Genomic DNA, 24,187 nt, shown 5'->3' on the forward strand with positions numbered 1-24,187 from the left:
CATCACCCATGCGCAGTCATACAGGTGTTGTCAGCCCATAGTGAAAGCAAGTAAATCTGCGAATTTTTCTGTCCAAGGCTGGAACTGAACCTTTCAATGTATTCCATTCAAGATTATTCCAGTATGAATTCACCATTAACATCTTTACCCCGAGGCTACGACCCTGTGCCTGCGTACAGTTTAACAGAGGAGGTTATACGAACCACCACTATACTGTGGTAGGCTAGGAGAAGTAACCTAGTCTAGCAGTGTTGATCAGTATACACAGGCCGACAGAAACACGTACACGCCTCCTATACAGATGAGTAGCATGTGAATTAGGTCAGCCCAAACTCGCACACTTGCGAAATACATGATGTTGCAATGTTTGCACTCTAAATGGGTACTTTGGTCACCTTGGAAAATGTGGGATTATGTGTTGAATAGGTGAGAGGATATCCAGAAGAGGCATGTTACCAATATATGTTAGGGGAATATACAGGTATTAAGCTTCTGAAAATACCCAGGCCCTACCGCGATACTTGCCTGTGCAGACATCCGGGAGCTTGACAGATATAGCACCAGCCTATTGTTTTGGGCCTACACGTAGAATACCTCTTTGGTCAGGGTATGTACTAAACACATCACAATGGCACGTATACTGAAGAGTGAATTGGGACATTTCAGGAAGTCTATCAACCCAAAAAGCGCAGCACTGTTCGACGTAAATTATCTGACACGTTTTCTGCTCACGAAAACTGGACCTTTCTCTACATCTGCTGTTGCTATGCAGTCTCGTGAAAAAGCGAAACCCTACTCTGAAATCCCTTCGCCCAAAGGTTTGCCAGTCGTAGGTACATTATTTCAGATACCTTCAGATCCCGCAAAGCAGCGACCATTTCTGGTTGAAAGATGTAAACAGTTTTTTCCAATTTATCGCGAGAAAGCTGGTGTTGTGGATATGGTGTTTGTGTTTGACATGCAGGAAATCGAGAAACTGTTCCGGAATGAGGCCAAATATCCGCGGAGGTTCAACATGGACTATTGGGTGAATTACAGAAGAATGGCAGGAAAAGCTGATGGCATACTGGTCAGGTATAAAAATATGCTTGTAGCTCTGATATCAATGATCTTGATAACAAAGTGCAGATGTAATCTTCCATTCTATGGCTTGTACGTAAAGGTGAGCCTGCTTGGAAAGCAGGTGCAGGAATTCAAACTCTTTGAGGAATTACGCTGACCACATGTAAGTCTGACCAAAGATCACACGAGCTCACATTCCATTGGGACTAAGATAGTTCAAGGAATAGATGATTATCAGAGATTATGAGATGTAAGACCCCATGTTAAATTTATGATGAATAATGCAGGTGCGGCGAAAAGTCGTGCGATCTGGGCTGAAGCTGCGGAACTACTACCCCGTGGAGGCCAGTTAATGCGGGTCGAGACAAAGGGCTCGGATGATGGTTTCCAAGGAAAGAGCGTCATATAGGGCACGTAAAATCAGAGAATGGTGAAAACGAAAACTTTTGTCATATATGTACTGTCGCTATAACCATGTACATATATGACGTATTTGATGGAACCATATTTGCGTTTATACACTCCACGATTCGAGCCCTTGTCGATCCGAACGCTGTCTATATAGGACTCTGACAGGACTATATAGGATTCAGATAGCTGGAGACAGGTTTTAGGAGATTTCCGAGGAATAGAAATTATAACAGGGAAGCGGAAAAACGTCATATTTGTAATTTTTTGTCGTCAAGATTCCAAACTGTTGTGTTTTTAACATTCTAGGATTTAAAGCTAAGCGCAAATAGCCAATTGTATGTTATTTTATTGCCCTTAAATCATCATCGTGCAGTGATGGGGAGGCATGGCACAGGATGAGGAAGGTGATAGACAAGCCGATGTTGCGGATAAAGGATGTGGCTGGTTACGCTGACGATGTGAATGAAGTGGTCACAGACTTTCTGGAGAGACTGGGGGAAATCCGACAGGGGGACGGGCTGATTCCGGACTTGGAGAGAGAACTGTTCAACTGGTCTCTCGAAAGTAAGTGTATAACTTAGAATGCCCATGTTCTTAAGACTGGCTTTAAATCAGGAAATAATCATTAATGATGAGTGCGGCCTAAAACACTAATCAAATAAATGAATAAATAAATAGGATCTAACACCATGCTGGGTTTATGCTTACTGATATCATCAAAATATGTAAATAATGAAAAGTAAACGAGAACATATTTCATAAAACACTCCATCAAAACTATGCATGGTGCACAATGCCCATGCAACAACCAGTGAAGGACTATACATTTACAATATGTACACTTTCATCTATTAAACAGGCAATGTTTTCTTTACCTCATGTCTGTCACTTAATTAGGAAATATATTTCGTCAAACATTGAAACTTAATTAAGGTTGGTCAACAGACAATCACTGAACATCAGTCATTATACTAAATGTTAACGGCAACCAGGGTAAAGGTTTGACTGGATAAAAAAATGTCATGCTCAAGAGCCTGTTCTTGACCGGGTATATATGTGGCCGAACCTAATCCGTTATGCCTGACCAGATTAGCGATTATCACTCTGTTAAATGGCTGTGCTTCACCAGTTGTGCGTGGACACACTGTCAAGTGACGGAACTTCACCACTCATGCGTGGCCAGATGTCAGTTATCACTATGTCAGATGGTAGTACTTCACAGGTTATTCATGGCCAGATGTCAGTTATCACTCTGTCAAATGGTAGTACTGCACAGGCTATTCATGGCCAGATGTCAGTTATCACTATGTCAGATGGTAGTACTTCACAGGTTATTCATGGCCAGATGTCAGTTATCACTCTGTCAAATGGTAGTACTGCACAGGCTATTCATGGCCAGATGTCAGTTATCACTATGTCAGATGGTAGTACTTCACAGGTTATTCATGGCCAGATGTCAGTTATCACTCTGTCAGATGGTAGTACTGCACAGGCTATTCATGGCCAGATATCAGTTATCACTCTCTCAAGCCGACTTACTTCGCCCGTTATGCGTGACCAGATACCAATTGTCACATAGATATTGATTTTTAGTGGTGTTTTAGCTGTATTCAAGAATATTTCAGCCATATTTACGACGGCAGTCAGTTTCATGGGCGGAGGAAAACGGGTGAGTAATATTTGCACTATTGCAGAAGTGTGAATGTATGCTCAGTATAACTGTTTCAGCCATTGGTAAAATCCTGTTTGAGAGACGTTTTGGGGGACTGTCCGATGACCGGGACCCAGAGTTCCAGGAGTTCATTGACGCCGTGAGAATCATGTTTACGTGTACCCTTAAACTCATACCGTACCCTATATGGTTCAGTAAACTGTTTGCGCGGAAGGTGTACCGAGCGCACAACCAGTGTTGGGACGTCATCTTCAGAATTGGTATGGATCGAGCTGTATAATCGAAATGTAGTTGATTCATTATTACTAATTTTAGATTTTATATGTTGACTTATTAATAAATATCCCTGCTGTTTAATTCTGTTATCAGCCTAACAATGAGGATTCCTTGTATAGAGAACTGGCCATTCTAAATGGATTGTAACTCTTGGTTTAATTTTAATTACATTTGAATATTTTGCTTATCGGTAAAGACAGGTCCATAATGATTATTAGTTCTTCTTACTGTCCACGAAGTGTCAAGTTTTTGAGTCATAATTGTGCAATATTATTAAGGAACATGAGTAATCAGCTATTTTCTATGGACACCGTCTAGTTGAGAAGTTCATATGGACATTTAAACAACATACATCATGACAGCATATATAGTCTTAATTCATCGTGTAAGTGTTACCTCATACCTTTAATAGGGCGCAATATTGGACTCATTAAACAAATTATCAAATATTTCAGTATTGTAAAAATACACATGCAAAAAAACAGGCGAATCTTTTTTCATTCCAAATCTATTTCGTATTTCTGTTCGTCGTGCTCATGTTTTAGCGAAAAAATGTGTGGATGAGAGGATGAACGAATTAGCGGCGATACAAGATGGCGAGGAGAAGGGAGCTGGTGTATTGTCGTACTTACTATCTGAAAACTCGCTCCCTGTGGAGGAAATTTACTCCAATCTCACAGAATTGATGAATGGTGCAGTGGATACAGTGAGTGACTTAAAAAAAGCGTATACTATCAATGCAAATGATCTTAAAATCGTGTAGGTAGAGAAAAAAATTTATTTTCATAAGAATTTTTGATTCCCAGAAATTATCTGATAATGTAAAATGAAGGAATATATGGTATTGTATAGAGGTAATATCCTTTTACAACATGGATTGCCCCCCAGATGTATTTAATACCCCCCTATTATAGGAATTTTACAGAATTGTACCCAGACTTTTACAGTATGTGACATGCACTCAGCACCTCTAAGCGATGCCCACATTTTGAGGTCAGTAAAGCTGTCGGTAAACAATAACACACACCTTTAAATATGTTTCTCATTTTGTCGATAAAAATTTCACATGCTTAATGTAGACCTACCATATAATAAAATTTCACCGGATTTAACATTTAAAATCACCAGTGCGATTGGGCTCATACAAGTTGTCTTTCAGTAAGGCCGTGACTCAATCAAGTACCCATCCAGAGGGAGGTGGAAGCTCATTTAATTAATGAGCACGTCCTGTGTTAGACAGCCAGTACACTGTTGATCCATTTTGTACTCATTTGCAGACATCCACAACCATGTTGTGGATGTTCCAAGAGCTGGCTCTGAATCCGCATGTACAGGACAAACTCTTGGCGGAAGTGGAGAATGTAGTGCCTGATGGGAAAATACCAACCTACCAAGATCTACAAAAGATGCCTTATCTAAAGGCGGTCATCAAAGAGACGCTGAGGTACTTACCAGTCTGAGCTATGACCAAAGCTTGTATTTCGGCATTTTACTGTTCTTTGATTGTTGGACAGTCAGGAATAGATGAAAATTAAACAACTTAGGCAGCATATGTCGTAGATAATGGGGAACGTCTCTTTCATGAAGTCCCATTAGCCTCGGACTCCACTGTGAGAAAAGATATACCATGTCCAGAGTGTCTTATTTACCATAGATCACTACATGGGCGGTCATGCATGTGCCTCGATCTGCGAACGTAAACAACTTGTATGGCACTATACAGTCGCGGTTTTTGTTTTGTCTGTTCAGAAGACACTTCATACAGGAAACAAAAATGTTCTGTATATTTATAGTTGCATTGACTAATTGGATGTATATTACATTGTATGATTGATGCTATTTTGTATGTCGGTTTTGTTGTTTACAGGAAGTACCCAGTTGGTAGCGGCGTCAGTCGTTATTTACATGAAGACATGGTGCTTTGTGGATACGAAATCCCGGCAAATGTAAGTATGTACCGTGTATTCCATGTGCAATACACCTGATTACAGATGGGAGCTAATTAACCATGGAACAAATGACGCGAGTGCGGACAGCTCTGGATGTTGTTTTCCATATTGCCATTTGTAAGGAACTTGGAAGGTGTGATATACATGTATTTATAGTGAATATAAAACTTTAAGTACATATAGGGTACTCTGGAGTAGCATTGGTGTAAGCGAGTCATATATTACAGACAGTTAAAGCTTGTGTATTAAGGCTATGAACTTGAACATGCTTGTGGCTGGCTGCGATTTTCAAGCCTTTGACCAATGAGGCCGGATGTTCTAATCCTGCTCTCGTTAATTCGGCTGAGGTTTCAGGTCATGGGGTTTGTCAGGTACGTGACTAAGGGCGGGGGTTTATTTCGGGCACTCTGGTTTCTTCCACCTATAAATCTGACCGCCGTACTGCAGCAAATACCAATCAAATATATACATACATAAGTATGATTTGCAATGTATCTGTTTACAGACTAACGTCACCGTGGCTGCCCATGTGTTGTGTCGCCTGCCTCAATATTTTGACGATCCTGAAGCTTTCAAACCTGAGAGATGGTTAAGAGGAACTGGGGATAAGATTAACCCTTTCTTTTTGATGGCATTCGGAATGGGGACGCGGATGTGTGTTGGTAAATATAACCAGGGCCTTACATGCAGTCGTATAAATGACGATGATGGATGAAACAGGTATTGCCTATCTTTATGCATCTGATATTAATATCTAATGTTTCTTATCTAATGTTATATAATACAACGATCATTTTTACGCAAAAGGAGAGGCTGGACATGTTACCGACTTATCGCATAATCCTGACCTATACCCCTAAAACTGGTCAACATGCTACAGTGGAAAGCGCCCTTTCATGTAGAATAATTGTAATATACATTAATTGGACAGTGGATTTTGTTTCAGGGAGACGAGTTGCTGAGCTGGAGATGTACATGCTGGTATCCCGTGTAAGTGATATTGTTCGTGAAAATATCGCTTATAGATTTATATCCTCCTACAATTTTTGAAGACTGAATAATTTCAGTGAAATGAAATTTGAATGAATAATAAAGAAACAAATACATGTAACTGAAAAACAGAAATTTTCGTTTCAGCTTATCCAGAAATACTCCGTGGAACCGGGATTTACCGAACCCGCCGTGGAGTCAATGCAGCTTGTGATCAGACCAGATCGACCAATCAAAATTAAGCTTGTCGATAGGAAATAACCCCATTCTAAAACAGAACTAATCCTACTTCCTTTGTGGGACGTACGTCCAGATATCAGCTCTAACATACATACGATCCATTTTGTTACTGTCCGACTTATTTCGGAAGTCAGCGTGTAAGGTCAGTTGATCACGTGCAGGCATCATTTGTCATTGTGAAGCCACTGGACTATTTCGTGTAAATCACATTTGTTTTCCTTCGCTGATATATTTCACTTTTCACATCGTGTGAAAGCTGTCTTTGTCTCGTCTGTAGGAGTTCTCATGAGTGGAAATATCTCTTCCCGTGGTATCAACCATTTAGCTGATGAGAGCTAAGATAAACATCAGAAGGAGCCCAAATTTACCTGGATGTCTAACTTTTAGAAGGGCCTCATCTGTTTGCTATAATGTGGAACTCCAGCTCAGGTTCAGGGAATCACCTGTGTTATCATACCCGCTGGCCGCAACTCTGTGTCTACTGTTTGTTTTCCGTTTGAAGATGGTCAATGGAGTTAAACAAATTGTCCACCATCAACAGGTTTCTGATTTGAGGACATTTCAGGATACGGTTTTTAAGCTAAAATGAAGACAGACTGAACGAACTACTCGCTTCTGACGGAAATAACGAGGTTGCAGAATTGATTTGAGCGTCACAACAGGCCACAACATCCGTTAGCTATTGCTTATACAACCATATCAGCGTAACAACAGGCCACAATATCAGTTAGCTATTGCTTATACAACCATTTCAGCGTAATAACAGGCCGCAACATATGTTACAACCATATCAGCGTAACATCAGGCCACAATATCAGTTAGCTATTGCTTATACAACCATGTTAGCGTAACAACAGACGACAACATCAGCTAGCTATTGCTTATACAACCATAGCGTAACAACAGGCCATAACATCAGTTAGCTATTGCTTGTAAAAAGTAAACTGTATTTCACCAAAAGTTTAGCATTTTTGAAGTGACACATTTCGCTTGCTCCTGATTCATTCAGTTTCCTTAATATAGCGAACATTTTTGTGCTTAATTTCTTATCAGAAAAACTGTAATGTTGGCATTAAATGTGTCCTTTTAAGGCCTTCAAGTGCCTCTGCTTTTTTATATACCAGCTTTAGATGAAATACAGTACTCAGAAAGTCTACATCAACGAGGTGTAATCATGGAGACCACTCGGGGAATCTACAACGTGCTTCATCGTACGATAGTCTGTATCGGATGTAATCGTACCATGCACATTGCACATGCCCAGTACCATCGTCATATATGAGACATATTCTAGAGCTTGGCATAGAAAACCAGTCAAATAAATATGTAATTACAAAATGTTTCAGCGTTCAGGGTGCTTGTGGGCTGTGTGCGTAGTCTAAAGATCATCGAAGACCACTTGCTTTTTCTAGCTTAACTCCTTGACTACATATCAGAAACACCATAACTGAACGCTAGAGTACAGACACGACAGCCGCTCTTTAATTGGGCTGCCTAACAACTGAGTAACCATCAAATCACACGTATATATGTATACATCACAAGTGTACAGAGTTGGTATAAGAATCAAACCGCTATACATAGTGCAACCTTTGTCGAAAACATTAAAAACCAAAGATAGACCATTTGTTTTTGTCTGTCTGTGTTACATTCCTAATGATTTTCAATCTGGACAAGTTCTCTGGAAAAAGCATGGTGCTGTTCCGTCCCAAGAGGGACCCGCTGGATTATAATGCTCCATATTCGTATGTTGAATAATACAAAACCAGCAACGTAATAAGAATATATATTTGTTACAGTTAAATAAATTAAATGGCTTCAAATTCAACCTTCTGGTTCATGATCTGTTGAAGGATCAAATTCAGTGTAGATTTCACATTGTCATCAGAACCAGCCTCCATCACTATCGGGATTCAGTCAAAATATGGCGAAAACTGTCGAAGGACGGTGCATTAACGCCTTATCAGGCCTTCCAAGGCATTAACGCCTTATAAAGGCCTTCCAAGCGTGCCAAAAAGGGCCCTCTATGGGCCACGCTGTGCATTAAAAGAACATAATTTCTCTCTAATTCGTCCCTCAACCGAGAGAAATTACATTTCCATCAGTTTGGTGTGCCTATCTGTGAGTCACTCGTCAGAAACTTGCCAAAGATCGGTGGTTTACCCATGCACTCCAATTTCTTCCATCCATAAATCCCATGAAAACTTCTTGAATATGGTGTTAAGCAACAACTAAACAAATCAATCGATTCTCTAAGCCTTTACTGGATTTATACAACTTAAAGACAATGACTAGAGACTTATGAGTCTCATGATATCGGGGCACTTCATCCGCAAGTCATTCCTTACTTTATAGATACTTTAGAAACCTTTTTACAGCATGATAAGCACGTTTTGTCCTTTGTTAGTATTCATATCCTGCAGTCAACAAAAGCTTTTCTTGACTCTTATCTCACGTCTATGGTTCTATAGGTAGGCATTTTACGGACAATAAAGTAAGAATTTTGCACCATATAACTTGTTCACTTGTTTTAGGATCGCCTCAAATGCTCAAGGTAATTGATGATACTAGATTGCATGACATCATATGTTTATACAGGTACGCCTTTAGCGATAAACAGGTTGCTTGACATTCAGTAAAACATTCAAATATACATCGTTGTTTGTCATTCATATGCTAGCTTATGATATTTGTTTGGATATACTTGAGCCACTGTCCAATGAATAGAGCTGAAAAGCGCAAAACTGTCAGACGAACTGGTCCAACTGTGAACTGAAGGCCGTCCAGGCAGACAGTCCCACTGACAATCGACCAGGCACTATAAGAGACTCCTGTGGCCATACGTCGACTTAGTTCCTGTGTGTTATGTGACGGTTTCAATCAAGGTCATTATATCAAACGCCTTTACTCTCAAAGTTTCTTAAATTTCACAATGAGTATAATTCCCTTGTAAGTAAATATGGATAGAGAGACCAGAATCTGCCGCTCTGCTTCACGATTATGTCCAAGTCCGCTTAACCCGGGGCTATGGGTGGTCTATTCATCGTGTTGTATTAGATCGCCACGTTAGATATATGAACAGTTGTAATCAAAGCGCAACTGATATATATATATATATATATATATATATATATATATATATATATATATTGTTATTAACTACTTATGTACTAGAATGCTACATGTTTTGTATACGGATTTCACTCATTTGCCTAGAACGTGCGTTGCATCTATTCAACATCACTGAAAACTGTTGAATTCTTCTCTTTACATGATTCCGTCCTAATTTCGAGCTTTATATACTTTCTTAGTTCTTTGGTGATTTGTGAATAACGTCGTTTTGGGAATTGGTCTTGCGATTATTGACCTGGAGGGTCCATATTGGTTGACGGCTGGCATACGAATGTCTGTTTCGACGCACAGATTCGCACTGAGGAACCATCCAGAAATTCTTCCACTGACAGTCATCCAGGCACTAGGAGATGCTTCCATTGACAGTCATCCAGACACTAGGAGATACTTCCAATGACAGTCATCCAGGCACCAGGAGATCTTCCACTGACAGTCATCCAGGCACTAGGATATGCTTCCACTGACAGATATCCAGGCACCAGGAGATGCTTCTACTAACAGTTATCCTGGCACTAGGAGATACTCCCACTGATTGACCATCCAGACACTAGGGGATGCTTCCACTGACAGTCATCCAGGCACTAGGAGATACTTCCATTGACAGTCATCCAGGCACTAGGAGATGCTTCCATTGACAGTCATCCAGGCACTAGGAGATACTTCCATTGACAGTCATCCAGGCACTAGGAGATGCTTCCATTGACAGTCATCCAGGCACTAGGAGATGCTTCCATTGACAGTCATCCAGGCATCAGGAGATCTTCCACTGACAGTCATCCAGGCACTAGGATATGCTTCCACTGACAGACATCCAGGAACCAGGAGATGCTTCCACTGATAGTCATCCAGGCACTAGGATATGCTTCCATTGACAGTCATCCAGACACTAGTAAATGCTTCCACTGACAGTCATCCAGGCACTAGGAGATGCTTCCACTGACAGTCATCCAGGCACTAGGAGATACTTCCATTGACAGTCATCAAGGCACTAGGCGATGCTTCTATTGAGAGTCATCCAGGCATTAGGAGATACTTCCATTGACAGTCGTCAAGGCACTAGGCGATGCTTCCATTGACAGTCATCCAGGCACTAGATGCTTCCAATGACAGTCATCCAGGTACTTGGAGATACTTCCATTGAGTCATCCAGGCACTAGGAAATGCTTCCACTGACAGTCATTCAGGCACTAGGAGATGCTTCCACTGACAGTCATCCAGGCACTAGGAGATACTTCCACTGACAGTCGTCAAGGCACTAGGCGATGCTTACACTGACATTCATCCGGGTACTAGGAGATGCTTCAATTTACAGTCAATCATGCACTAGGAGATGCTTCCATTGACAGTCATCCACGCACTAGGAGATGCTTCAATTTACAGTCAGTCATGCACTAGGGGATGCTTCAATTTACAGTCAATCATGCACTAGGAGATGCTTCCATTTAAGTCATCCATGCACTAGGAGATGCTTCAATTTACAGTCAGTCATGCACTAGGAGATGCGTCAATTGACAGTCATCCAGGTACTAAGAAGTGCTTCCATTGACAGCCAGCCAAGCACTAGGAGATGCTTCCATTGACATTTATTCAGACACTAGGAGATGCTTCTATTAACAGTCATTCAGACATTGGGAGATGCTTCCAGTAACAGTCTTCCTGGCACTAGGAGAGAGTCCCACTGAGGGACCATCCAGACACTAGGGGATGCTTCCACTGATAGTCATCCATGCACTTGGAGATGCTTCCAATGACAGTCACCCAGGTACTTGGAGTTACTTCCATTGAGTCATCCAGGCACTAGGAGATGCTTCCATTGACAGTCATCCAGGCACTAGGAGATGCTTCCACTGACAGTCATCCAGGCACTAAAAGAGACTCCCACTTAGGGACCATTCAGACACAAGGAAAAGCTTAGTAACTTTCAGATACTATCAGGAAAAGATCGTTTCCTTTTTTTTCGGTAAATAGTATTCATTTATTTATTTATTTGATTCGACTTTTATTTCACTTATACGACGGCGGCCAACATTATGGTCAAGGTCAGTATAATGTTGGATCGCCACGCTGGATATATGAACAGCTGCAGTCAAAGCACAACTGAGACGCATATTTTGTTATCGATATATGGTATATTCTAGCATGGTACACGATTTGAATACTGATTTTACTCAGTCGCCTAGAACATACCTTGTGTCTTTCAAACATCACTGAAAACCGTTGTCTGCTTCTCTTTGCATGATTCCGTGGTACGTCGATTTTGGTACTTTGTATACTTTCTTAATTCTTTGGGGTTTGTGTTATACGTCTTTTTGTGAATTGGCCTATTGATTATTGACTGAAACATTCTTATTCGTCGACGGCCGGTATACGAATGTCTGTTTCTACACATAGATTTATTAAAGAGAAGCCTCGACGCTAGGTCAGATTTTTGTTACAACAGCCATAGACATCCTGACCGAGGCCATTAGATAATCCCAGCATGACCGTGTTTTTTATGTGGCAGTGACAGGAGTACACAAGACTACAAAGCCCAGACCCAGTCCTATGCGTTCCAGTTACTGAACTGATCTCTGCCGCCAGGGTGTAGTTACGACTCGATCGGGGTCAGGCCGTGTGTGTATACCATAGTTGTCCTAAGGTTGAGTGACTAGGTATAGATTCACCAGTGTGTCGGAGGATCCGGTGCATGTGACGCAGGCTAATACGGACTATAAGATTCAGGCCTACACAGCTACGCTCACATGAGATACTGACAACCTAAATATCCGTTACCCGGCCTGTATGTTTACTGACAAGTTATACACATGAATTCACGAAGGAGACGGCCTGTTACTACCTCGTCTTGTCAGCTAGGCATATTCTTTACCGCATAACCAGGGACATTAGGTTGTATATCTCCGCCCATAGAAGATTTAAACTGTTAGCAGGATGGCAGCCGCCTTGTGGAAGAGCAGACCAGGTGATCTTGTAAGACAACTTTGTCTCAAAGGGCTTGATTTTCATGATGTGAAGGCGGTACAGATGTTACCAACAGTGACGAAAATTGATCTCTACTCAACCTCGGCTAAATTAGCTCAGCCTGGAAACCCGTCACCCGGGGCGGTCAAGCCATTCTCAGAAATGCCCACACCTAAGGGACTGCCGTTGTTTGGTACAATGTTTCAGGTGCCGCGAGATACCACAAAAATGCGCAAGTTTCTCCTGGAGCGATGTCGCAAATTCTATCCGATATATAAAGAAAATGTGCCAGGATTTAACATTGTTGTTCTCTATGATGTGGTAGAAATAGAAAAGTTGTTCAGAAAGGAAGGAAAATATCCACGGCGGTTTGATTTCTTGTACTGGATACACTATCGGAAGACCTCCGGGGAGGCTGATGGCGTTTTGACTAGGTGAATGGTTACATTCTATACGCTCGGCGCTATGATTATCAGAATTAGATACCCTGAAACTACAATTAACAATGATATATAAGCTCCAACTTTATAATACTTTATCAAGGAAATACGGGTTCATTTTTTCTTGGCGTAAATATTTGAATTTGAATGTTGGTTTTACAGATCCCCTTATTTAGAGGGCACTTGTCTCGAATGGTCAGCGATTCAAATAGGGAAGAATGTCGTATACTATGTAGCCAGATTATGGCCGCTGTCATTCTTGAGAGTTGCCTAAATTGGCAATCACGACAATAAATTAATTTTTGATTGTTGCTTATCGTCGTGATCAACCGGATTTGAAAAATGATTATTGACGTCTGTAAATGATTTATACAGTAATATATAAATATATTTATGTCGATATCGATAAAGGATTCATCGATAAATAGATTAGCGTTGATTGGTTAGCATCGATGAATGGCATCGGTTTATTGACAGTCGATTTATTTATGTCGATAAATCATTTATCAATATCGATATCGATAAAGGAGTTAGCGATATCGATAAATGAACCGAAACAGGGTCTTAAAGAAAATATATGTATTTACTGACAATGACATAAGAAACGTGGTTGGCCATCGAGGAAGTAAGGCAGCAGAATTAGAGCCGCCTCACTGAGGTCAGTCCTTAATAAAGCATACTGTGTAGTGCTTATGCAGGGGTTATATAGTAATTTGGTAATTTTCATTTGTTTTACTCACTTCCAGTAAAATCTTTAAACTTCCGGTAAAATTTGAAGCAAGATGTTAGGATGGAGGAATAATTACCAGATGAATAGATAGTGGTATTTAATATCAATCTATATCGATAATTTATTTGTTAGTATCGATAAATACCAGTATTTATTCATATCGATAGATTAAATATTAATTTGTACGGCCCCTCATGTTTTATGAGTTAACATACATTCCCTTAATTTAGGACAATTGTATGTACTTGAATATTTAACTTGGCATTTCTTTATGCCAGTAACGATGAGCCTTGGCACCAGATGAGGAAGGTGATAGACAAGCCGATGTTGCGGATAAAGGATGTGGCTGGTTACGCTGACGATGTGAATGAAGTAGTCACAGACTTTCTGGAGAGACTGGGGGAAATCCGACAGGGGGACGGGCTGATCCCGGACTTGGAGAGAGAACTCTTCAGCTGGTCACTCGAAAGTAAGACTTGCAGTATCATTCTGATTCTTATTAGATCAATGGTTGAATTCAAAACGATATCGCTGCCACATTCTTCAGTTGGCTTTAAGCCATAGTTATTCATTTATTATATATTTGGATCTACATTGGTTGTACCTGCAGGTGCTTTGTTAACACCTATAAACGTCAGTCTGTAACTATCTTGAGCAATGTTGTGTGTCGTGGCCCTAAAAAAGTAATATTTCACGTGCAAAAAGATCCTCTAAAGCTAAAGAATTGCAGTGGTTTATTTGTCGCTTTTTATTGTTCAAAGTTTGCCGTTTGCGTGTGTGTTCACTGTCCACAGTAAGCCAGACACTTTCATTCATTCGTTCATTCATTTTCAGCGATCTTGACCCAACAGGTTGTGATCAAATGTTGAGGGTCAACACCGTTCATATACTATTTATACTTACACGTATATGATGTAGTCTGTAAATTTAAATTTCGATGGGTGATAATGAATAAATCTCCTGTTTCACATGTTCAACCTATGTGTAGCTATTGGAAAAATCTTGTACGAGAAACGCTTTGGAGGACTATCGTCTTCCCGGGACCCCGAGATGCAGGAGTTCATTGACGCCGTCAGAATAATGTTCACCACCACTCTTGAATTGATGGTCTATCCCATTTGGTTCAGCAAAATATTCCTTCGACAGACCTACAACAGCCACATCCGTAGCTGGGACACCCTGTTTAGAATCGGTAAGACGTCTGTACAGGTTTGGCATATATGAAACACCAAGTGAACAGCATGATCAGTTATGTGAGTTTGTTTACGCGAGAATAAGATATTTTAGAATGATGTCTGTTCAGTGCATACATGATAGCAAAGTTAACGCAAAATCCGCTACGTAATCTTTTGTATTAATCATTTTCAAGACTGATTTAGCATGCTTACCCCGAGTAACTTTGAAGTACTTTAACTAATGTTCATATAAACAAGAGTTCTGAGAATTGCCGGTGACAAGCTTAGGACTTTTTCTTTAGATATCCTGAAAAGTTTTCCAGATTTATCGAAATTTCGAGATCTTTGTTCAGGTCTTTGATATTCGTTGTAAGGTGTCTTGAATAAAGGATCTGGTAGGGTAAGGCGGAGAAATGGTCCTAAAGAGGTACGATGAGGAAGTGCAAATTTCAAATTCCCAAGACAGTTTTGTAACGGACGTGGTATGGTAAGGCGGGGAATCGGCCCCACCCAGTCCACGAATCTGTGCACCTCAAGAAGCGAAACTCACTATAACTGTGATTGAAAGCTGCTGACACACTTGTAAGGCTGCTTCGTTTTTTCAGTCCTGTTTTACCCTTTATTCTTGCTGTGTGACAAGTATGGTACTTACAATGCTCCAAACATGCTCTGAAGCAATGGATAGATCATAAAATCGAAAAATGATAGCCAGCTCCAATCACACTGAAATATCTTTCTTTTTTTGCATTAGACACTGTGGAGTGGAAAAATCAATGCACCACAAATGTAACTTTCTGAAACGTTCTTGAGCATGAAGCTATGTACCACTTAATTAAATACATATAAAACAAATGTTCAGCCTTTTAGTTCAGCCACGCATAACGTGTTAATTTTAATGATAGAGGACCACATGTGCACTCAACCAGGATCCAGGTATGACTATTGTTACCACACGTTATGTAATACCATAGTTTACCAATCATCCATTCTAATTCATAATAACACTTATGTAATGCAAGACAGTCTGTATCTTTATTCACACAAGAGTATGTTACACAAAGATCCGAACCCTTCGTAGAGGTGCAACCTATTTTTCGTAGTGACTGCCTTATTTGACTGTACTATGACGATTTGTGTGTGCGCCTAAATTCCTCAAGCAAACAGTCCTGACAAAATTGATTTTTTTTTTTTTTTTTTTTTGATTGGTGTTTTACGCCGTACTCAAGAATATTTCACTTATACGACGGCGGCCAGCATTATGGTGGGTGGAAACCGGGCAGAGCCCGGTGGAAACCCACGACCATCCGCAGGTTGCTGAAAGACCTTCTCACGTACGGCCGGAGAGGAAGCCAGCATGAGCTGGACTTGAACTCACAGCGACCGCATTGGTGAGAGACTCCTGGGTCATTACGCTGCGCTAGCGCTTTAACCGACTGAGCCACGGAGGCCCCTGACAAAATTGAAAGCAGCCTACAGCTCTTTTAGTAGTTCACGTGCGCGCTACGCTCTCCGCGACGTGTTAGTTTTCAGAAGCTCAAGATTACAACAAAGGCTGTAGACCACTACCCGCAGTCGTGGAGAACGACTACTGTGATATTTGTATTTGTGACATTCTCTAGTGTTTGCCATGAAGAAGATGTAGCAAGGGCTAAAAAAAAAGGTCATTTGGGTTACAGCAAGCTCTGGTACTGTACTGCATTAAATCATCCTAATATCGCTACCAATGTTTGGTTTTAATTCTACACCGATCGTCAGTTATTTGTGCTGAGTTAAAGTGTCATCGAGGGTCCAGTTTCCAACGCGTACATGTATTGGTGATTTCCGAGGAGAGAAGCTAATGCAGTGAAATACAACGATCACGAGACCAGCTAAAGTTTAGAAACACTCTAGATTTATGCTATATACTGCTAACAAATAAAGCACACATAATACATTTTTGTCTAATGTAGGCCTACATTGGGATTTAGCACACCGTAACCAGCGTATCATGTTTTCATCCCAAAACGGCCGTTGTCTGTGTGTACAGAAATGTTTTGACAGGTAAAAAAAATATTTGTCGCATTAGGCAAGTTACCATAGAATGAAATAATACTGCAACCTTTGAAATCTAATTTAATCATATTCCTTTCTGAATTGTTCCGATGTTAAAACTGTTTTTTTTTAATTTTGACTTACAATGAACTGGGGTTTGTTTAAAAAAATGCGTACCAGTGGTGTATTTTTTCAAAACTCAGCCAGGAAATGCGTAGATGAACGGATGAACGAGATCGCAGTGAATAAGAAAGGAGAGAAAGCTGCCGGCGTCTTGTCTCATTTACTGTCCGATAAGTCACTTCCCATTCAGGAAGTGTACTCCAACATCACGGAACTGATGACAGGCGCTGTTGACACGGTCAGTATACAAGAAGAAAAGCTGTAGGCCTAGACATGATCATTAACAGAGAAAGTTGATGACACTGTTAGTATAGAAAAAACAAAGTTGTTATACTTCTTATATCTCTCCATCAATATTATTATAGTTTGTTCTTGCTGACCAGTTTTAACCATAATATTTTCTGCAAGATATCTCCAGAACTATTGGGTTAGTTCATCATCATTGAAAACATTTTTCATTCGAAAGCAAGATTATCAAGCTTTCTAAAAAGTATCAGCCTTCATTATTTTAAAGGAGAAGAAAATTTAAATGTCAATTAAATACCATTGAAAAGAGTATGTATTTCCTCGTAGGTGCATGCCATAAAAAAATTCTAATACGTACCTCAAGCTGATAAATTATAAATATAGTCAGCACCAAAATCCGCTATGGGCAACTCCACTTTGCCTAAGAACTAGTCCTGAATTCTTCAGTGTTAGGAGGAGAATTGCTGTCGGAAACCGCCGAAGTGCAGTTCGTACATTTCCGGTAGAACTCTTCTTCCCAGAAGGTAGCGAACAGTACAGTTCGTTTTCCGCTTGTCGATCGGGAAGCCGGGATGTTGGACGTAAGTTCCGAGTTCACACGAACAAACCAGCAGTTTTAACGACTCTCATTGGTTGAGAAGCAACACACCCCCAGCATAAATTACAGGGTGGTAAAAATGGAGGACGCCATGGACTCAGCGATTTATGCCAGATTTGCCGTTTTCATGCTTTACGTGTATGGCGAGAAAAAAAATCGCAAAATTGTTCAGCAGGCACCACCAGATAGACAAAAAGTGTGCTCTTTTCAGCCTATAGTGTCATGTTTTTAAGTTTTCTTCTCCTTTAATGAGACTTCACCGAATAACACGCACAACAAAATGACAAAATTGCACAATTGGCTGGTTTGAATTGAGGCCAAAATCTTGAGAATTTGATCCAATCCAACACGTTACTTTCAGAATGCGTGTTAAATGCTGTGATGTGGCCTTTACCCATTCACGTTGTGAACTGATATATGATAACACAAAACTGTTGCATAAGACATCATTTAGAGATCGTTTTCAACAGCTGAGTTACATGTATGCGAAAGCCATTTCACACAGTGTTGTGAGACATTTCTGTATCATTTACGGATCACCACAGACGTAAAATCAGTTAATTTACAAGCCGTTTAGTATTCAAGGCGGTATCACAAGTTATGTCAGACAGTAGCATACCACCTCGGCCCAAACTGTATCCATGTCCCCAGCAGATCCTAGGTCTACTTAGTCACGCTATTCAAATTGTACATATACATTTTTTGACCTTCATTTTCCTGTTTAGTAAGCATTTTCTACATAACAAATATCAGAGTCAGTACAAAATTCAGGAATGCTGAAGGTTTATGCGAATGAGTAGACAGCATCTCACCCGACAACACTTAAAATTAATTAAATCTTGTAATTTTTTTTTCTCTGAATTTATTGGAACTGAAGAATTTAAATTTTACTCCTGTGTTTTCTCGCTTAGAAGGGATGTTTTCTTGGGTTTTCTTTTATGAAATACAGTAAAATAATTGGATCGCAGTGGTCAAGTCGGGGTGCTTTCTCTGACGTCAGCGACAACTAATGCAGCACTGCTCTCATATTAGAAGCCACCATTTCAAAACTGAAGCATGAAATCCAGATCAGCCCCATTGGAGCTTAAAATTGTTTCTGTTAGAATTCTGTTTCAGAATTAAGCTTGAATCTATTTGTACAACAAAATCCTGTTGTAACTTTTGTAAACATTTAATATGGGTGAAAATCACAAGCACAGCCCCTCCGCAGGCTGTGACGTGAAGAAGGGAATACCCTGGGCATGCTTCTGCAGGCTTTAAACAGGGTCGCTGGAGTTCCTTGTCAGTATTATAGTAGGCCTGCTTTATCAACAATTCAAACAGTGGAAGAAATATGCTTTCAGTATGTATAATTTCCGAGATAGCTGTTTATGACGTCCACATTTTTTACCTGTTTTAGGCTATTGCTTAGGCAGTTATACGGAAAATACCTTCAATGTTTGAGAGCTAGAGTAAAATTGACTTCACCTAGCCCTTGATAATGGAGACGTGCTTAAAGCTGTTTCGAGACGAAGTTTCATTAACCTTTTACTGGGTTGAAAAAATATTTAATGATGGTTTGAGATACTTTGAATGGTAGTCTTTCAGTGGACATAAAATATATTTTTTTATAAAATGTGCTCTCTTTCACTTTAAATGATTCAGTCTATGTGAAACCCTAGAGATTAACCAAAGTTCCAGCGCCCAGCCTATTGGATTAAATGGCGACTTCCAGTGAAATATTAATTGTCTAAATGTAAACCCTTCAGACATCGACGGCCATGTTATGGATGTTCCAAGAACTGGCTTTGAACCCGGATGTACAGGACAAACTGCTGGCGGAAGTGGAGAGTGTAGTGCCTGATGGGAAAATACCAACCTACCAAGATCTACAAAAGATGCCATATCTGAAGGCGGTCAGCAAGGAAACATTGAGGTTTGACACACAAATTACAAACATTGAGGTTTGACACACAAATTACTTCACTCCGAGTACACATGGTATTTCCAGTATATACTCGTGCTCCCAGTTTTCATGTGAACAGAAACACAGTGCAAAGTGTGGAAGAAATTTATATTGTCATTGTCTTCATGTTGTTCTAAATGCTAAAAGTACACAACCAGAATGCTGTGTTTTGTGTCGCGAAGGACTAAATCAGTGTTTTCTATTTTAGGAAATACTCCGTGGCCTCGGGAATCCCTCGTGTCCTGGAGGAAGACATGGAATTAGGCGGATATCTTGTCCCAGCGAAGGTAACAGCAAATAAGGAGTTTGTGGAAGAGGTCTCCTTGATGGATCGATGATAAATAAATAAACAGTTGTTATAATGTGTCACTGATACATCATCTGTCGCAATCTATTGACAAACTCTTTCATATGTGTAAGCTACTACAAACATGAGTATGTTAGATTGTACAAGAAAACATATAAGATGTGGAATAAGGTACATGTCATTTATTAATAGAAATGAGAAAGATGAAGTACATGTGTGAGAGTTGCAAACATCCATAATCAGGGAGAGGAATGGTTGCAAGAGTAGCCCCGATTGTGTAACCTCTTTCAAATTTGCTGTCAGATTTGATATATATGAGCTAAGATTTGAACCATGAAAGATTCATTTTGGTGTAAAGAAGGGAAAAGCGGACTATCCCCTTCAACACAAAGAAAGCTCGTAGAAAACCGGCATGGGATTATAAACTTTGGTAGATGATTGAACTGTATTGATAATAAATTCAGAATTTCTCGGTTTATTTATTTATTTATTTGATTGGTGTTTTACGCCATACTCAAGAATATTTCACTTATACGACGGCAGTGAGCATTATGGTGGGAGAAACCGGGCAGCGCCCGGGGGGGGGGGGGGGGGGATGATGCAATTCTGAGACAAGTGGCGGATGTTGCCAAGACAGCAAGTACATTTTGTGTGTAACATCAGTGACTTTAACCAGTTATGGAATAGATAGTTCCATTTTTGAAAGATTTTAAAATTTTCATATAAGATGTGCTTCATACGAGATAAAAAATTTAATCATCGGAAGTAGAGATTCAAAGGATAGAGTCAGAGATAAGAGTGGAAATCACTGTTAGTACCCTATGCCCAAAAGTTCTAGTTAAAACGCGAAGAAAATAGGAAAAGTTTGGAAGCCAATAGAAAAACTTTGTAATACAAGTAGAGCGAGCTGCGAAGTGGTGTCGTTGCCTAGCTACCTTGACCTGGTACATTTTCATATGATGTCCCTTGCTTTAACGGAATCCTGATTGATAACTTTATTCGATGGAACAAAGCGGGTGTAATGTAGAGGTAGTGTAATCATTGTAATCAGGGATTATCTAAAACATTTGTCTGAAATGTGGTCGGCATATTTACGTTCTTTGGTTTATATATACTGTTTGTATCATTACAGACACCAGTCGTGGTGTACAACACCGTAATGGGCCATCTTCCCCAGTATTTTGAGGAACCTGAGAAATTTAAACCGGAAAGGTGGTTAAGAGGAACAGGTGACAAGATTAACTCTTTCTCGTTATTACCATTCGGGTATGGAACTCGAATGTGTGTAGGTAAGTGAGTGATCATGTCTCCAGTCTTGATTTTTGTTGTTATTGTTGTCGCAAGCTGATATGCAGAAACCCATGATTTGGCTCAAAATGTCTCCATTGTATCATGTAACACTGAGCAGGAAGTTTTTCGAAAGGATGGAAAGTCTGAGATACCTCTGGGTGTGTCAGTTTGATCCGTTAGCTCTCTCTGTCCACCACAAACTTCTGATGAGATATTTTGACCTTAGTTCTATAAGCATTCAGCATGTCGGCCATTTAGGAATCCTCAGTATCAGTTAATCTGTGCTCATTATATGATCCCTTAATCGTTGAGAAGTTTTATCTTCAATTTCTGCTTCAATTGTCAAAGAATAAAGTCTGTCCAGGTAGTGTTAAGTTTTGTTCTTTGATGTAATACGTCACAATTTCTATATATATATTTATTTGATTGGTGTTTTACGCTGTACTCAAGAATATTTCACTTATGCGACGTCTGGCAGCATTATAGTGCTGGGAAGCCAGGCAGGGCCCAGGGTACAACTTCTGTATAGTTGTGCTCGTGTAAAGCCAAGATGTAGTTAACATGTACCATAGAGAAGATTGTGTTTTACCAAGATCTTTAGGCAGGAAATGTCCAGACTGCGTTATTCATTATTCCAGACTGCGTAACTATGATATAACCCATGTTATATAATGATCTAAGCATTCCAGGTTTCTGTCTTGGCAGCATTGGCAGCAACTCTGTAGCCTGTTACCCTTCACAAATGCCTATCTCTCCTTCAGAATTCTCTGTTTTTACCTTCCAGGAAGAAGAGTGGCTGAGTTGGAGATAAATATGCTGTTATCCCGTGTAAGTATATAGGTGTGTTTCGTGGGCTAGATATCGTCTGTCTGTCTCTTAATTCAACTCACTTCTGGTTCTTCGGATACAAACACAATGAAGACAAAATGCCGTTGAATTCAGTGTATTGAACTGTCCGTAATAAAACATTGCTTTATCTGTATTTTTCAGCTGATCAGAAAATATTCCATAGAACCAGCATTCACAGAACGCGCAGTAGAATCCATGGGAATGATATTAAAGCCTGACAGACCAATCAAAATCAAGCTGAACGACAGAAAGTAGACCCTGGCGGAACCACTGGTGATAGAATATTTTTTTCCGGTGATACACTACTGGAGCACAGAACTTGGGGTATAGCTGCTTAACAGAGGAGATGAATAGTCCTACTATTGAAGAAGGACGTGGCTAGGGTGTATGCCCTAGCAAGGAGCGACGAGATATTGATACAAATTCTTATTTTGACAGTCATTCCATGTCCAATTTTTGGAACGCTCTAATCTGATTATATTGGCTTGTGTTAAACGATAGTTTTATTACAAAGGAGTACAGTATAACTGTAAAAAAAATTTTGCTTTTACCATTTTGACGTTGGTGTAACTACATCTACAGTGTTTGATTGATTACGATGTATTTTTGCACAATATACTCAATACTTTAAACCTGAACACTGATCCATTTATCTCTCAAGTCGTCCTATGGGTAATTCCTGGTAAGTACATGGAGCTCTACACAAACACGGTCGTGGTTTCCAATTTAAATCGAATCCAGGTGGGCTTCACGTCAGAGGATTTGTCCTTCTTCACTCACCAATAAACGTAACCATCTGTGAGTAAATGTGCGAATGAATAAATAAAGGAATTATTTTAGGAAAGAGCAGATTATAGAGCGTGGAGCAAAGCCTGTCAAAGGGAGGGTCACACTGTAAACCCGTGGTTTGCTGAACAGGTAAATATTGTTTGCTTGGGTACGCAGGTCACGCATACGTAGCCTTTGCCGTATCATGCTGGCCACGTATAAGTAGCATGTGCCGTAACATGCTGGCCGCGTATAAGTAGCATGTGCCGTAACATGCTGGCCATGTTTAAGTAGCATGTGCCGTATCATGCTGACCACGTATAGGTAGCATGTGCCGTAACATGCCGGCCATGTATAAGTAGCATGTGCCGTAACATGATGGCCATGTATAAGCAGCATGTGCCGTAACATGCTGGCCACGTATAAGTAGCATGTGCCGTAACATGCTGGTCACGTACAAGTAGCATGTGCCGTAACATGCTGGCCATGTATAAGCAGCATGTGCCGTAACATGCAGGTCACGTATAAGCAGCATATGCCGTAACATGCTGGCCACGTATAAGTAGCATGTGCCGTATCATGCTGTACACGTATAAGTAGCAAGTGCCGTCCATGCTGGCCACGTATAAGTAGGATGTGCCGTAACATGCTGGCCACGTATAAGTAGCATGTGCCGTATCATGCTGACCACGTATAAGTAGCAAGTGCCGTCCATGCTGGCCACGTATAAGTAGGATGTGCCGTAACATGCTGGTCACGTACAAGTAGCATGTGCCGTAACATGCTGGCCACATATAAGTAGCATATGCCGTAACATGCTGGTCACGTACAAGTAGCATGTGCCGTAACATGCTGGCCATGTATAAGCAGCATGTGCCCTAACATGCAGGTCACGTATAAGCAGCATGTGCCGTAACATGCTGGCCACGTATAAGTAGCATATGCCGTAACATGCTGGCCATGTATAAGTAGCATGTGCCGTAACATGCTGGCCA

The 24,187-nt window shown here is 40.4% G+C and overlaps 1 protein-coding gene across 1 annotated transcript; it reads left to right on the top strand.

Annotated features, from left to right (window-relative positions):
* The first annotated feature begins 336 nt into the window (after positions 1-336).
* LOC135466162 (uncharacterized) lies at positions 337-23,056 on the top strand. The gene is made up of 19 exons (XM_064743539.1): positions 337-1,074; positions 1,847-2,037; positions 3,202-3,405; positions 3,967-4,127; positions 4,699-4,865; positions 5,289-5,367; positions 5,876-6,032; positions 6,317-6,360; positions 6,508-6,618; positions 9,135-9,154; positions 12,660-13,124; positions 14,139-14,329; positions 14,849-15,052; positions 17,270-17,427; positions 19,782-19,948; positions 20,187-20,265; positions 21,418-21,574; positions 22,360-22,403; positions 22,566-23,056. Exons 1-19 carry the CDS (start codon positions 629-631, stop codon positions 22,677-22,679), a joined length of 3,159 nt encoding a protein of 1,052 aa, XP_064599609.1. The 5' UTR covers positions 337-628; the 3' UTR covers positions 22,680-23,056.
* Positions 23,057-24,187: the final 1,131 nt, after the last annotated feature.

This window comes from Liolophura sinensis, chromosome 6, assembly GCF_032854445.1.
Source record: "Liolophura sinensis isolate JHLJ2023 chromosome 6, CUHK_Ljap_v2, whole genome shotgun sequence".
Lineage (NCBI taxonomy): Eukaryota > Metazoa > Mollusca > Polyplacophora > Chitonida > Chitonidae > Liolophura > Liolophura sinensis.